General features: G+C 38.9%; 2 protein-coding genes across 3 annotated transcripts; both read left to right on the top strand.

Annotated features, from left to right (window-relative positions):
* Positions 1-51: 51 nt before the first annotated feature.
* On the top strand, positions 52-4,339 carry chmp3 (charged multivesicular body protein 3). Of its 2 annotated transcripts, none has more exons than XM_085142806.1 (6): positions 52-142; positions 2,080-2,140; positions 2,438-2,617; positions 2,749-2,870; positions 3,079-3,193; positions 3,335-4,339. In XM_085142806.1, exons 2-6 carry the CDS (start codon positions 2,113-2,115, stop codon positions 3,472-3,474), a joined length of 585 nt encoding a protein of 194 aa, XP_084998932.1. In that variant the 5' UTR covers positions 52-142; positions 2,080-2,112; the 3' UTR covers positions 3,475-4,339. The 2 variants fall into 2 exon arrangements, with proteins under 2 accessions (XP_084998932.1, XP_084998931.1); XM_085142805.1 differs by lacking the exon at positions 52-142 and adding an exon at positions 1,317-1,563.
* A 97-nt stretch (positions 4,340-4,436) lies between these two features.
* reep1 (receptor accessory protein 1) lies at positions 4,437-16,006 on the top strand. Its single transcript, XM_085142793.1, has 8 exons — positions 4,437-6,023; positions 8,198-8,270; positions 8,378-8,454; positions 8,623-8,743; positions 9,196-9,309; positions 9,551-9,713; positions 11,111-11,373; positions 13,817-16,006. Exons 1-8 carry the CDS (start codon positions 5,806-5,808, stop codon positions 13,886-13,888), a joined length of 1,101 nt encoding a protein of 366 aa, XP_084998919.1. The 5' UTR covers positions 4,437-5,805; the 3' UTR covers positions 13,889-16,006.
* The last annotated feature ends 27 nt before the right edge of the window (positions 16,007-16,033 follow it).

The raw sequence follows: 16,033 nt of genomic DNA, 5'->3' as shown, positions 1-16,033 counted from the left end.
CACCCAATGTCCTTACGTGATTGGTGCGACAACCAATCGATAACAGAAAAATCTAGAACCACCTGGAAAAGGGGACCATTGAGTACGTCATCGGTCATCGGCACGGGCCTGACGTAAATTTTACCCTAAATTTAACCTGCAGGTACAGTTTCCACCTTCACATCTCACGTGCCTCAAAATCAATACCCATACAACTATAATATCTATGACTTTAACATTACTGATAGCTAGATCATATCTGATGAGATAGCGGTACATATCATTAAAGTAAGCGCTACCTGAAAGCATTGTTTGCGAGAGGTAAAGCTTAGAGTGCCCTAAGGCGATATATTGCTTATACATACAAGTTTATTAAGTCTGTACAGTAATATTTACTGTTATTGCAAACATTTGTTTATAGCGACATATGACGCTGCTGTTTACGTGTCTTATCTCCATGGAAATGACAACAGAGGGTTGCACTGCGCGTAATCACATTGAATTATATTCATTTCATTCATTGGTTTTATTTCAATGCGTTTTATCTGTTTATGTTTACTTCTTTGTTTAAACTAAATATAATATACATAACTTTTCTGGATAAGTTGTTTAGGTACCTACCATAAGATAAAATGTTCCAGATAAAAAGCCTAATAAATAAATGTATATATTAATTATATTATTGGATTAAGGAATCGTGTTTAAGTTAGGTAAGCGTGTCACTCAAACGGCAATTTCCAGTAAAGATAGAATCACACATAACAGCCTTATGCCAACCGGTGCAATATATTATATTATTTGAATGTTTTTAAACTTTGACTACAGCCTATATTCAGCCTATCTATCTATCTATCTATCTATCTATCTATCTATCTATCTATCTATCTATCTATCTATCTATCTATCTATCTATCTATCTATCTATCTCTATTTCCAAAATAAATGGTTAATTGTGAGTTTTGGGGGGGTTTCATAGTGTTTAAAGTCATGGTATTAAATGGCACAACAAAACAAAAATGCACACATTCTTTAAATTCTAAGGTTTTACATATAATAACATAATTAAAATATTTATAATAATAATAATAATAATAATAATAATAATAAAAATCAGGTCCTTAGCCAGTTTTACAAGTACGTAAATGTTATTATTATTATTTATTTAACACTATATTCATAAAAGATAAAATTAATAATTTAGCAGACTCTTAAATGATAAAGACTAAACTAAAATGAGAATAGAGAGATTTTTTTTAAAAGAAATTGTAATACCTTTCTTTTTGATTGATCCAAATGTCTTCAGTTTTTTTTAGGGCAAACCCATAACACGTCACTGCTGAGTGTCTCGTTCGATTTTAGCTTTATTTGAACACTTGTTCTTAATTCCCTGTTTTCTTGTTGAGGACGTGAATGTTTACTCATATTCGGACTCAGCCCGGGGCGCCCCTTGCCAGAACAGGAAGTGATAGTTTAACAGGCTGTGCTAGCCAGCTAGTTCAAGTCAAATAGGTTAGCTTGCCTTTTAACACATTGTTTACGATGGGACTGTTCGGGAAATCACAGGAGAAGCCAGCAGCTGATTTGGTAAGTACTGACTGATGGTGACCAGAACCTGTCTTTAAGAGCGTGTGGACAAAAAGAAAAGAAAGACAGTGGCTCTAGCTATCCTTGCTAACGTTAGCTGTCACACAGCTAGGGCTTGTCCGTCCTGTATGTTGATACTTCAGGTTGATAATTAAGTAGTCAACAGCACTCTAGTTGAAAAAAAAAACAACAACAAGTTTGACATTAGCTTAAATAGTTTTTTTTTTTTTTACACTATTCAAGATCACACGCTTGTATACGGTGTCCATTAGCCGATTTATGCTTTCTATAGTAGTGTGCCTGTTAGCATACATGCTAATATAAGTCTTCACTGTAAACAAACCATGGCTGTCCTCACTTTAGCCAACCTTATGAGCCATTACATATTAGCAGCTGTACATGGCGTCGTTGTATTGCGACACCCGTGTTAAAACGAATATTACATGTACAGCCACCTGTAGCTGGCCTATAAACAGAGACTGTGTCATGTTTTAATAAGATAATGTGCTCTTTCAGGTTAAGGAGTGGAATCATAAAATCAGGAAGGAAATGAGAGTGGTGGACAGACAAATTCGAGGTAAGACTACAGCCAGAGTTTGACACTTCCAGGACCGTTTACATTCAGTTTATATCACTTTCACCTAAATATCTGATAACCAAACTGAGGAGTTATAAATCTAGTGTAAGTACAATGTATTTGAATTGTCTGATAATTGCTGTCATTTAATTATTGATCTGGAAGGTGTAAAATAACCATTTGACTCAGTAAGTCATAAAGATACCAAATTAGCTTTTTGTAAATATAATAAATATAATCAAAGACCTGATAAATTGTGTGTCTGTGTAATGAAATTGACATATATTTTGGTTTCAGATATTCAAAGAGAAGAAGAAAAAGTTAAACGATCCATCAAAGACGCTGCCAAAAAGGGACAGAAAGATGTGTGCGTGGTGCTTGCGAAGGAGGTGATTCAGTCCAAACGAGCTGTCACAAAACTTCACGCTTCCAAAGCACAGATGAACTCTGTAGTTCTCAGCATGAAGAATCAGCTTGGTGAGTGTGGCAGAGCACAAGATGGGGAGGAGGGCGTATTTAGTTTGTCACTTAGAGCAGGTTTTCTAATGACATTGTGATTATCAATGCTCTGCTCTGTCACTGAGGAAATCTGTTTTGCGTGTTTTCAGCTGTGGCACGTGTTGCTGGAGCAATGCAGAAGAGCACAGACGTCATGAAAGCCATGCACAATCTAGTCAAAATCCCAGAGATCCAGGCCACCATGAGGGAGCTGTCGAAGGAGATGACGAAGGTCACTGTTTACCATGATATTATTGTTACGTGATTGTTTGATATCACGTAATGTCTGATATTTTAATTCTGTTTATTTTGCTTTGTTGATTTTGAGATATTATTTTAGTTAAAGTTGTGTTAAATTTTTTGACCAATTTGATTGTTGTGCCAAAGAAATTTCACAACTTTTCATAGTAAAGCTAAAACTTGGCATATTTACCTTTCAGGCTGGTATCATTGAGGAAATGATGGAAGATACTTTTGAGAGCATGGAAGACGGAGAGGAGATGGAGGAAGCAGCGGAGGAGGAAGTCGACAGGATCCTCTTTGATATCACAGCAGGTGACCAAAATAAAATCACAGCTCAAAGTCACATTTTTGTTTTTGTTTGTTTTGGGGGGTTTTTAGGGAGTTTAAGTCTGAACCACAGATCGGCTATAAAGTCAAAACACTGAAAACGCTGGTTCTGCTTTCTCTTGTCAGGTGCCCTTGGCAAAGCACCGAACAAAGTCACAGATGCCCTGCCTGAAATGGAGCCCGCTGGAGCCACTGCGGCTTCAGATGAAGAGTCAGAGGAGGACATTGAAGAGATGCAGTCAAGATTGGCAGCCCTGAGGAGCTAAGGTGAACTGCCGCTGCGCTGCCTGTCGAAGTCAGATGGCTCACTCCGTGAAGGACAGAGATCATTCTGGTGCAGAGGCTACAGTTTCGAGTATCCTCATCGCTTCTTGTTATAAATTCACATAATCATTTGGGGTTAACATTGTGCTACGACAGTCAATTTTTCGATAGTCATCTGGTTTACTCAGCCAGAAGAAAATAAGTTTTTGCTTTTTGTGTATAATTATCAAGGGTAAACCCTGGGTAAGTCTTTATTATCCAAAGTCAAGCAGAAGGGTAAGAAGGTGTACATATTGTAAGTAAGAAAAGCCTGCTGTGCCTACAGTGCTTCATCATACTCTTCTTCTTCTGTCCAAAGTTATTATAGACTAGTTGTGGAAGCATTTATGATCCCAAATGCAACAGACTGAATAACTGTTGATGACAAGTCACATCAGAAATGGCCATTCAGCTGTAGTTTTAATCACTTAGGATCAAATTATTATTATATTGTTTGTTCCGTTTACCTGTAGTTAACCTACAAAATCCGAAACACTAGAGACGGTGGATGGGGTTCACTTTTTGTTTTCTGTACAGTCCAGTCAAAATGTGTCGGTTCTTTCTGTGGCTATACACGTTACACTGATCGGAAACTCCACGCATACTGCTTTACTTTTTTTTTTTTTTTTTTTTTTTTGACATTAGCAATCAGCTCGTTAAATGTTTGACTTCATCCCCATGACTCCCTCCTAAACAGCAACAAGCAGAGGAAATAAGTTGGTTGTTCAGAACGTATGTACTGTGGACGTACTGTGTGTATATTTTTTCTATGTCATTGGAGAAAAACATTAATTAACTTTTAAGAATAAAGCTGACAGTTACCAGTAACTTGTCTCTGCCTGTTTCTGCTTGCAGCATTGATCACGCTAACCTTTCTTTTTTTGTGTGTTGTTTTTTTTAACATCTCAGGTCTCTTCTTGTTATAGTAGGCCTTTTGGGATATGTGAATCAGCTAATCAGCGGGTCAGAAAAAGTAGTGCACACAGTCGGTTTAATGCTGTCTGGCAGATAAAATGGCTCAACCGGCACACAAAAAAATAGCCTATATAAGCAATAAAGACCTTAATGAGACTACTCCAAAGACAACAGTCTATCTAATTAAATGCAGGAGCTATGAGTCAAACTATAATAAACTAATGCCTTCTTCTTCTTTCTTTTTTTTAAAGGAGCAGAATTTTAATTTTTAGGAAGGGTTCATTTTCAGTTCACCCCATTTCAAACCGGCTTTTTCTTTTTCTTTTTTTTTGTTTGTTTTTGGGGGTTTTCGGTCCATTTTGTTAAAATGGACAAAAGGGTCAAGTTTCTGCCAGCCACGGCCCTCCCTTGGCAGCTTTTGTTGGACGGTAACAAAACCTCGCCTGTGTGCTCTGGCTGCAGTTTGTGTGTGAAAGGCTAGACAAAGCCGAGGTACTGTTGCTCTGGTAATGCAGGTGTTCTCAGGTTTGGGACCAGGGGATGAGAATTTCGAGGATAGGCAATATCCCTGTCCTTGAAATCACTTTTTAGTTTTTATGAGGTCATTTTAATAAGGTTTGAAATTCAGTTGTAAATGTCAACTGTGAGCAAGATTACAGTCGGTACAATCTGAAATATTTGGACTCTTGCTCATTGTTTTAGGCCACACTAGCTACTCTGCATCTTCCTCAAATTCCCCAGTGTCACTTGATTTGTGGTCATTTGATTAATTGTAAAAATTCCCTTTAAAAATGTTACACCATAGAATAGTAGTAACATCAGGACCCTGCATCCTGAAGTGGGCCTGTGTGTAGTTTAAAGAGCATGACGTGTTAATGAGTAACAGTTGAAAACACCATGTTCTCGTTACAGTTGTTTAATACATGTTTTTTAATCTTTTCTTTCAAGAATGTTCAGACTAAAACATTTGCTCCTGTCTGCAGCTCTGAGGCAGTGTGATGGATAATACTCTCTATTATTCTGACATAAAGCAAGCAATCAAGAAGTTTACTTGTAGATAAATCGCTAATTAAAATGTTTTCGTTGCAGTAATGCACGTGTGTGTACCTTCATTTAAATGACCACAAAAGTATTCATTCAAACACATATCGGCCACGTAGTATTACCGTATTATTCCAAGTAGGAGGTAGTTTCTGGATCTTTAAGCTTTACGGGGATTTGGTTGCAGTATTAAAAGGTAAATTTGAAAGGGATTACAGAATACAAACGCTTAAAAGGAGCACGGAGAGGGGGAACAGGAGATATTTGTCTCCTTTGCAACCCTGCATAAAATCGACACATCCACACACCCTTGTGGGCTTGAGGACTCACGCTCCGGCATGTTGTGTGTCTACTGTCTGAGCAATGCAACACTGCCATCTATGGATAAGAGCTGTAGGCCGCTCACTGTTTATCCCGCATCACGTTGCCGCCTGTGTGCGTCCACACGCAGCCGCCTGGACGCGCCTGTCATCTGGAGGAAACTCCTCCCTGCAGACAGCGCGTCCTGTCGCCTTCCCAGCGCAATGGTCTCCTGGATCATCTCTAGACTTGTGGTGTAAGTCCCCTTTTTAAAATTAATTTAAAACATTCTCTGTCATAGAGGGATATGAACAGATCGCATCGCCTGATTGTTGCAGGTGGCAAATCGAGACGCACATTAACGGTGGAGAAGCTGCGCGCTTTACAAGCCCCCGCATTTCAGCCTGACAGCCTTTTTAATCAGAATCAGACGTCAACACAGAGAGCAAGTGTCGTGCTGTTCATTTCTGACTGAAAGCAGCCCGGGTTTGATGGGATTGTACTTTGTCGTTTCAGCCGGAATGAGCCCCGGGCCTGTATAGACCTACTGTATTTCTTAACAGGCTGGCAGCGCGCAGCAGTCTGGCACTCTTTGTTTTTATCAAGTGATTTATTTTTTATTCTAGACAAAGAGATGACGTTATTGAGTGAATAATGTATTATCGTCATACGAGATGATAAAAATGAGTCAGATCCTGAAATCTGGGGGCTTCTTTCATAGCCAGAAGCCCTAAATGTCACTGAGTGGCGAGGTGTCTGAACAACAGGAGCGGTCTTTGAGTGGACCAATATTGAGTGTGGATGTCCCACATTGGAAAAAAAAAACAAAAGGGATGGGTCAACCTTCTCAGGTTACAATGCAAGAGCATTTCATGTTATAAGAGTGGATGCATACACCCCCATGCTTTATATCAATAGCTGCCTGTTTCCTATTATTATTAGTGTAGGTTATGGCTATTTTTTGCCTGCACAAACTATGAATCAGCACCATTGCAGACTGTGTAAAGTAACAGCAGGCTCTAACCTCGAAATAGGGAAGCAATTACATTTCGATAACGAGATTTTGTTACACTGATTGGACTGCCAGCGCTTTGGCAGCTCAAAACCTGGTTATGCAGATTCGTTTTTGGATCGGTGGCCAACAGAAAGGTTTTAGCTGCGTCGATATTTTAAGCGTCCTTGTGTTTCTGAACTCCGAGTTAGCCGGCCAGGCCCGAGCAACATGATGTGGGTCAGTAATTTGATCAGGTCGCACTTACGCAGCTGTTGCTGTTGCTTGGTTGTAGCACTTTCACAGAGTCCACGTCTCTGTCCCACAGGTGCTTGCATAAGAGGAGGAATTTAAAGAAAAAAGACAACATATGTGAACTAATTTTACCTGAAATGACTTGACTTTATCTGTCAGCTGCCAAGCCCCTATTAGCCATGAGTAATACTTAGGCTTTACAGTTTCTGATTGACCTCATCTTTCCTGGAAACCTGTAAATGTCTACAAGAGGTCCAAAGATTCAAAACAAAATGTACATACAATGCTTAAGAAGAAATAATTATTCCCAAATGTCTATATATGGATTGCTTTAAAGCACAGCATACACTGCTGTGGAGAAGTCTTTAGTCACCCCTCATAATTTGCTAGGAAAATGGGAAATAGGTGCAGTGATTTATTAAAACATGCAAATACACATGGAAATAGAGTATAGAGGGAAAAACAGGCTGTGCAATAAAAATCTGATGCGATCACTTTTATTCTTTAATGCCTCCACTCTCACAGATGAGTTTTCTTGTTGTTTCAGGAATAGTTCTCCAAGCTTATGAAGGACATTCAAAGCTTGTCTTTGGATGTTGCCTGCATTTTGTTGTGTTTTCTATCAAATGTCTTTTGTTCTCTGCTTGTCAGTTTTCCTCAATTTTTTTAAGGACACGCTGCACACCATGCTGAGAAATTACAAAGTTTCAGCTATTGGCTCTTTAGGAATCATCTTGTTGGTCCAAAAATACTATTTTATGCCTGTCAAACTGTGTTTTTATGGGAACCTGACAGCAACAAAGTGCCTAAAGGTATAAAATTACTTCTTCACTAAGTTGTCAGTTATGTGTAGTCACAACACTGGTTCATCCCCTGGGTTAGGTGCTCAAAGGATTCACAGGTAGTCATAGGAACCAATAGTTCTTGCAGTACAAAGACTGAACAGCATATGAGTTAAACAACAGCCAGTGTCAAAAGAAGACATTTGAAAGACTTTCAGAAAGCCTGGAGAATTATTGATGAAGATCAATTTAAAAATTACAAGAAAGTCTGTCACTTTGGAAACAAAACATAGACTTTTTCACAGCACTTTATTGTTTTTAATCATGTTTTATTGCATTAAACATGTCTTTGTGGCACATTTTTTTTAATGTCTGAATATTAAGCGGTTTTCTGTCTTTTAGACTCGTCTTTGGTACACTATATCCTGCATACTCTTCTTATAAAGCTGTGAAGTCCAAAGATGTGAAAGAATACGTGAGTAAAATGTTTTTTTTTAAATAGTAACACCATGGTGTATTAGTAAATAGAAATGTTTTATGTGGATTTGCATTAACAGATTTGACTTTTCTATGACATTGCAGGTGAAATGGATGATGTACTGGATAATATTTGCCCTATTTACATCTGTGGAAGTGTTTACAGACATGTTTCTTTGTTGGTAGGTGACTGCAGATGTTTTGTGTCAATGATCGTACAGAGGCCCTCCGGGGAATATATTTCAACTCTTGTCTTGAGTCTTGTAGGGTTATCATTAACAATCTTTATGGCAGACATAAAAAAAACACAAGTTATTGTGTTTTACTGCTACTCCGTGTTTTCACTGCAGGCTTCCTTTCTACTATGAACTGAAGATAGCCTTTGTGGTGTGGCTGCTATCCCCTTACACTAAAGGTTCCAGTGTGCTATACAGGAAGTTTGTTCATCCCACGCTTTCCTCAAAAGAAAAGGTGAAATCCCTTTCCTTTTTGTTGTTGTATCTTCCTTTATTTCCTCTGGTGCAGTTAAAGGAAAGGCTTAGGGGGCAAAATGTTCAGTCTAAGCTTTAAGCTAACACGCGTGGTTTTGTGTCCAATAGAACTGGAGTTTTGCGACTGTCTCAGGAACAAAAGTGCCTTTGTGCCAATTCACTTTCCCACTTAAGCTTTTAAAAATGTGTCCGCTGGACAGAGGCAAAGACATGTCACAGTCTTCGTCTGTTCGTCTTTTCCTTTCCACCTTTTTTTCCCCTCTGTTTGTGTGGCAGGAAATTAATAAATGAGCTTTCTGAAGATCAAAAGCCACAGAATGAAATGATGCAGTCAAGCAACACATGAAACAGCTGTCCAGCAATTACACAATGCCAATGAAAAACATCATGTTCATGTGATTCTTTTTTTTTTTTTTTTTGCTCTTTGTTTAGGACATTGATGAGTATATCTGCCAAGCAAAGGACAAAAGCTATGACACACTGGTGCATTTTGGGAGAAAAGGACTGAACGTTGCAGCCACAGCTGCAGTCATGGCTGCAACAAAGGTAATGCAGACTCAGGACATTTGTTTTGTACTACGCTGGGGGTACGGTGCTCGGGCATTGTAAATAAGGTGTCAAGCTTGATGTTTTTGCGGCCGATCACATTCATGAAGCTTTGAACATTTGTTTTTGAAGCAGAGGACCCAGCAGATTACTGTAATGTTTGTGCATTTCATGATGCCATGTCATCCCCAGCCTGTCTCACACTGCTGCTGATACTAAAACATAGCCTTTCCCGGTTTAGGGTCAAGGAGTTCTGTCAGACAGACTCAGGAGTTTCAGCATGCAAGATCTCTCTTCCTACCAGTCTGACCCTGTTAACAGCAGCTCCGACACTACGCAGCCTGCAGCCGCACAGCACCGAACCCGACCTATGATGCGCAGCAAGTCTGAGAGCTACAACAAGGGTGAGGAGATGTGATTTCCATACTGCTTCGTGCCACCTACAGTAGCCCTGAAAACTAAATAAACAAACAACAAATAATAGTCTTATAAAGCATTATAAAAATGTAAATGAGTTAAATAGCACAACATACCGAAAAATATGGAAATATGGGCTCCATGAGCACACTGTAGGAGCCATTACAATGCTGCAGCAGTGCCTGCCTGGTTTGTGTGACGCAGATTATCGAGGTGATATCTGTTTTCCTGTTCAAGCTCGTTTAAGCCCAAAGATATTGTTTAGTACCTCAGCTTTCCTGACTGGCCCCCTAACCTCAGCCCTACCTTCCTGTTTGGAGCAGGTCAGGCCCTCACAGGGCTAACCATCCTGTGACAAAACTCGCATGCAGCTGGAGGGATTTTGTGCCAACTTTAACAGCATGTGGAATCGGTTATTGTTTGTCCTAAATCGGTGCCGTATTTTTATATAGATAATTTTAATTTTTTTTTCATATAATTAAATTTAGAAGTAACAATTGTTAATATCGATGGGGTTCCGGTATTATTAAATAATGAATCTTAGCAAGGGTATGTCATTGAATATTTGGTAACCAAGCTGCTGTAAACATCTGAGCCAGCGTTTGAATTTTCATTCATTCTGAGGATCTTTGTTATTGCCGACAAATCCAAGTAAAAGACCAAAACCATTACTTTCTGTGACTTAGACGTTGTCTGTTGTTCATATTAAGGCTGCATATGTTTATGTGTCTAAATAATGTCCTAAACAGCTGAGCAGTGTAGCTACTTGGATACATTTGTTGGGGACTATTTTCAGCTGTGGATTAATACACATTTGGCGAGCTGTATTTTTAGTTGCACGGTTGGTTTGGGGTGGAGTTAAAATTAATATGAATCATAATAAATGTCAGCTGGAGCTAAGATGTGGTTCATTAATGTGTTTTTTATACTTTCTGTATAACAGCTTAAGGCGCAGAGGAATCAGAAAGTTGCATTTTTGTGGTTTTGATCTTTTTGTGAGATCATTGGATTTGCTGACAACAACAAAATCACCAAAATGCAAAACCACTAAAGCTTCTACGATATTATGTTTTGTCTTCTGTTGTGGCATTATTTGACATGGAAAACAGGCTAATAAGGTTTACTCTGACTCTTAAAATAATAGAAAGGAGGACATAAGGAGGGCTAATAAGAACAGCCTTGTTATGCTTGTATTTGCTGCAGCAAATTGCTGTTTGATCTCAGTCGTGCAGCATGCAGGATGATGATGCATTATGATATGAGCATTCGTGATCCCCAAACTGACCAAAATCAGCTACATCTCTTCTGTAATGAAATGGGAAGCTTTAGGCCTTTGATTCCTTAGTTTTTCATTCCCTGCTGCCGACCTTTTCCCACGGTACAGGGCAGGATTTTGACATGACTGAGTTTGAGGTGTTGGGGTTGGACCAGTGGGACTCCAAGGAGTTTCTGTCCCAGACTGCTTCAACTTCTGAGTCTGAGCCCACACCCATTACACCCACTATGACACCCCAGTCCACCCCACCCTCCGCACCCTCTCTACCTCCCACTCCGGTGGCTCTGGAGCAGCCTGAGGAGGTGAGGAAAGAGGCGCAGGCAGCGTCAAGCTCTCCACAGCTCAGGCTGACTAAGCGGAAGGCTCCTGAGGTACACTGCCTTGTGAACGTGGCTGCTCAGCTGCTGTCTGATCCTAACTGCCCCTTGAGAATGGTGATTTACTCAATGATTCACTAATTTCTGCTGCTGCGTGCCTAAATAAATCATCATGGTCCAGTACCTATGCGATGGTGGAGAGCCAGATTGCTAATAGAATTTCTGCACTGATGAAACTGAATCATGCATTAACTTGATAGAAACATTATTTAGTTCAAATGAATGCATGATTGCAGTGACTCAGATTTTTTTGAAATATTAAATATTGTTGATAAATTCACACGGTTTGCCTTCTAGTGTGTTTCACCCATTTAGAATAACTTTTAGTTTTGATGTGGAAATGTTTGTGTGAAATCCTTCCCCGGATTGAACCAGCATTCATTCATAAACCTCAACACCTAGTATGTCTTTGATTGACATTCTCAATGAACAGCTAAATAAAGCAGGATTATTAAAGGATAAAGCTGGCAATATTTTTTTCAGTTGTCAGAAGATTACATGAAAAGATCAACAATGAATTGATACTACAAATGAGTGTTGCCTGGGTAGCTAAAGCCTGAAAGAGCTTGTTCCTTCTTCCTATGCGACCCAAACCCTGGTAGAAACATCAGTGAGCCACAGTGCATGCGCTGAGTGACATAATGTTTCATCACAATCAACATGGGACTGTAGTTTTTTGTTGTTTTTAAGTTATTACCACATCAGTCCCCTGATACCACAAATACTCTGCTGAGAAACAAATGTGCATTTACGCCTCGAGACCTAGGACTTTTTTCCTCCCCCTCCCAATCAGTTAGTAACAGCTCCACAGATGCAATGCCAAACTTACCTATTCATTGCTATTCTCTAAGGTCTCGCTATTGACAAGAGAAACGTGAGAAAAACAGTAAAGCATGCTTCTTTTAACCACCAGGCCAAATTCAAGTTTTAAAGACACGAGCTCTTAATTAAGCTGCATATTAAAATCACGAACAGCCTCTCAACAGTCAGTAAACACTGATGTCATTTAAGCTATTCTGTGCCACATTTGATTCAACATACACTCACCAGACACTTTAAGTACCACCTTGTTCTTACCAGGTGGAGCCTATTTTGTTTTCAGAGCTACCTTTAGTCTTCATGGCAGAGATTCAACAAGATACTGGAAACATTCCTCAGAGATTCCAGTCCAGGTTGACATGATAGCATCACACAGTTTCTGCAGATATGTCCGCTGCATATCCATGGTGGGAATCTCCCGTTCCACCACATTTCAAAGTTGCTACGTTGGATTGAGATCTGTTGACTGTGGAGGCCAGAACAGTGAACTCACTGTCATGTTAAAGAAGCCAGCTTAAGATGATTTAAGCCTTGTGACATGCAACATTTTCCTGCTGGAAGCAGCCATCAGACGATAGGTACTGTGGTCATAAAGAGTTGATTTTAAGGGACCCATAGTATACTATAAAATACTAGGATACTGGCAGCATTTCTTCTATTGTCCAATTTTTTGAGCCTGTGGAAATTGCAGCCTCGGTTTCCTGTTCTCAGCAGGAGTGGCACCTGAAGTGATCTTTTGCTCTTGTGTGTTCAGAGAAGCTCTTCTGCATAAACTTGGTTGCAAAGAGTGGCTATTTGAGTAATCATGTCATGCTCCTCTGACATCTGATATCAAAAAGACATTTCACCCAGAAAACTGCCACTCACTGCATTTTTTTCTCTTTACATACCATTCTCTGTAAACTCTACAGATGGCAGTGTGAGAAAAATCCCAGTAGATCAACAATTTCTGAAATACTCAGACCAGAACCATCTGGCACCAACAACCCTGCCATCACTTAAATCACTTTTCTTCACCATTCTGATGCTCAATATCCAGCAGGTCATTGTTCGTAAATGCACTGGGTTCCTGCCGTGTTATTAGCTCTTTAGATATTTGTGTTAATAAGCAGCTGAACAGGTGTCCCTAACAAAGAATTAAACACAACACATCCATAGTCATAGTGATACTAGGCGGCCTCTTCAGTAAAAGTGTTGCACTTGGCAACCTTTGAAAGCGTTACATGCTGTGTTTTTACCCTGGAGACAGTCTGGTCCCAGCACACTGAGCTGATAGAGGTTAATCCACAGAAGAAGATTATTCACTATTACAATGTTTACTCCTCTTTTGTAATGTTTACAGTACATTTTTTTTAAATTGCCGTCTGCTCCTTAAAAGGAATTAAAGTAAATATTTGCAATTTCCTCTCCTGTTAATGACTTCTGTAGAAATAAACAGGCTTTGGTCTGAGAGGTAAATTGGAAAAACAGGGAAACCGTTTCTTAGTTTTGCTTTCATCTTGACAATAAGAAAAATCCGAAATAATGCCAGCCTTTATCCTTTAAATACTTTGCGACTCCTTGCAGCTACTGGCTGACTGAATTCCATCTCTCTGTTCGCTTCTCTCGTCCCTTCTAGCCTCCTCATAGAGTCTTAAGGCCTCTCACAAGATCCAGGAGTGCTCTTTCTTCGAACAATGAAGCCATGTGAAACTGTCCTCAAGACTACTCCAGCTGCCTTTGCTGCAAGAAGTTAAAACAAAAATACTGAATGGCCAAAAGCTACATGACTGAAGCAGCCCTGCTTTGGAATATGGTATTACCAAAGTGACCTATGATGACCCCTCTATATACAGCATATAGCAAGTGACTCATGATTTAAAATGTTGAGGTAGGAGAAATGAGTGAATGGGTGCCATGCTGAGAAGACACTTTGAGTTTGTTGGTTATTGAATATGTATTTATGTACAGGTTTATGTGTGCTTCATCTTTATGATTTCTTTGTTTTTAATCTATCAAGTCTGGACAGGCAAATGCATGTGTGTCTTCCCAGGCATTAGTCTGCTGTTATTAAACAGAATGTACTGTCACTGAACATTACAGCGGGCACAGTGAGCAAGAGAATGTGATAGAAGCCAAGGATCAACAGCATAGACCGGGCTGTTTTTACCCACGTGAAATAATTTTTCTGTGGAGAGCAGCTTTTCTGCACTTCAATAATTATCACAACAAAGTATTAATAAATCAATCGGTTATCCAAGCGAAGATCAAGCGACATGTGACAGATATGATTCTGTTTATTACCTCTCTCTTAAAGCCTTAAAAAAAGAGATAGCAGAGACTTAAATGTTGCATTTCCAACAGTGTTCTTATTAATATGCACTAGGTTTAGAATAGAAATCACTGCCCTCAATAATCTAAAATAGCTGAATAAATAAATAAATATAAGTCACTGAACACCACCATTAATCACTTTCATTATTGTGCGTTTCTTCGGTGGTAAATAGTTTTTTTGTGTACCAAAAAACAACACGTGCATCACAGATTTAGAAAAGAAAGAAAGAAAAGAGAAAAAAAGTCATTACATAAGATGTTTCGTTAGTGGAGCTGACTGTTTTTGACAATCTGTTTAGTTTCTAAGCATGTTCTGTCATTTATTTGGCAGTTTTTAGTGCAATTAGGATTAAGTCACTTTTCTGCTGTAGCAAGAGTAGGATACTACATGGTTAAACATTAACTGTATATGGACATGGTTGTTTTTTCTTTTTATTTACATGTTTAAAATCACTGTGCAATGTTCTGCTGTGAACTGAGCAACTCTAAGCCCGACTCTCGTTACCGTTATTTGCTTCCGTTGTTATTTAGAAAATCATGAGAGTGACTTTAGTGGTTTTTCAGGTTTACAACCTCTCTGAATTAGCAGTGCGTGGTGAAGCGTTGTTTGTTTTCATCCTGAACTTTACTCGCTGCGCCTGAACCTCGGCGACGTTCTAAACAAAGTATCACTGTGCTGGTTGTCGATTGACAGGATTAGCCCAGTAGATTTCTAACTTTCCTCTATGTATCTGTATCATTTAAGGTGGGTTTGAAACAAAAAGCTTCTCAGGTACAACTGTTCTGTTTACACGTCACTCACTCTGATGTTGTAGATACACTTATTATGCACATAAAATGCTCTTTAAACGGATAAACGGTTAAAAAAAATGGGGGGTGGGGGGGAATCAAATGATGTGTTTAAGCATTAGTAGTATCTGTGGTAGTGTTGGAGGTGATTTCTTTGAAATTCATTCAAAGCAAAAGAGGAAAAAACATGTTACAAAGTTGCAGATCTGTATACTTGTCTGTAGATCGATGAAGTCATCATTGCATGATGTTTTGTTATTAATTTGTATGAGAATTTGATTTCTTAAGTGCTTTTGTGTGAAGCTGTTGGCCTCTTCAGATGCCTTGCTGGTAAACATTTTCTTCTTTAGTTGATTTATAAAAACAAAAAGAAATGCTGTGGCTATCAGTTGGTTAAATATATATATATATATATATATATATATATATATATATATACGCATACAAACATGTCTTATTAACTGGTAAATTAGCCACTTAACACTTTATTCAGTGGGAGACACGCAAGTCATTGTACTAATGTATCCTCAGATTTTTTTTCTGGCAGGCCAGAATGTCAAGTTAATTCAACTTAAACTTAATTGTGAATTATGAAACGAAAAGACGTGATGTGATGGCATATTGGTTCATGACTATCAATTTGTTTCACTTGTTTAAATATTTCTGTTGGTGAAATCAACTTACAACCATTAAATATAAAGCAGAACTTTTGTGTCTGTGTTCTTTTTTCTGC

Source organism: Neolamprologus multifasciatus, chromosome 19 (assembly GCF_963576455.1).
Source record: "Neolamprologus multifasciatus chromosome 19, fNeoMul1.2, whole genome shotgun sequence".
NCBI lineage: Eukaryota > Metazoa > Chordata > Actinopteri > Cichliformes > Cichlidae > Neolamprologus > Neolamprologus multifasciatus.
Note: the sequence above shows the minus strand (reverse complement) of the source record. Positions and strands in the feature narration are given on the sequence as shown.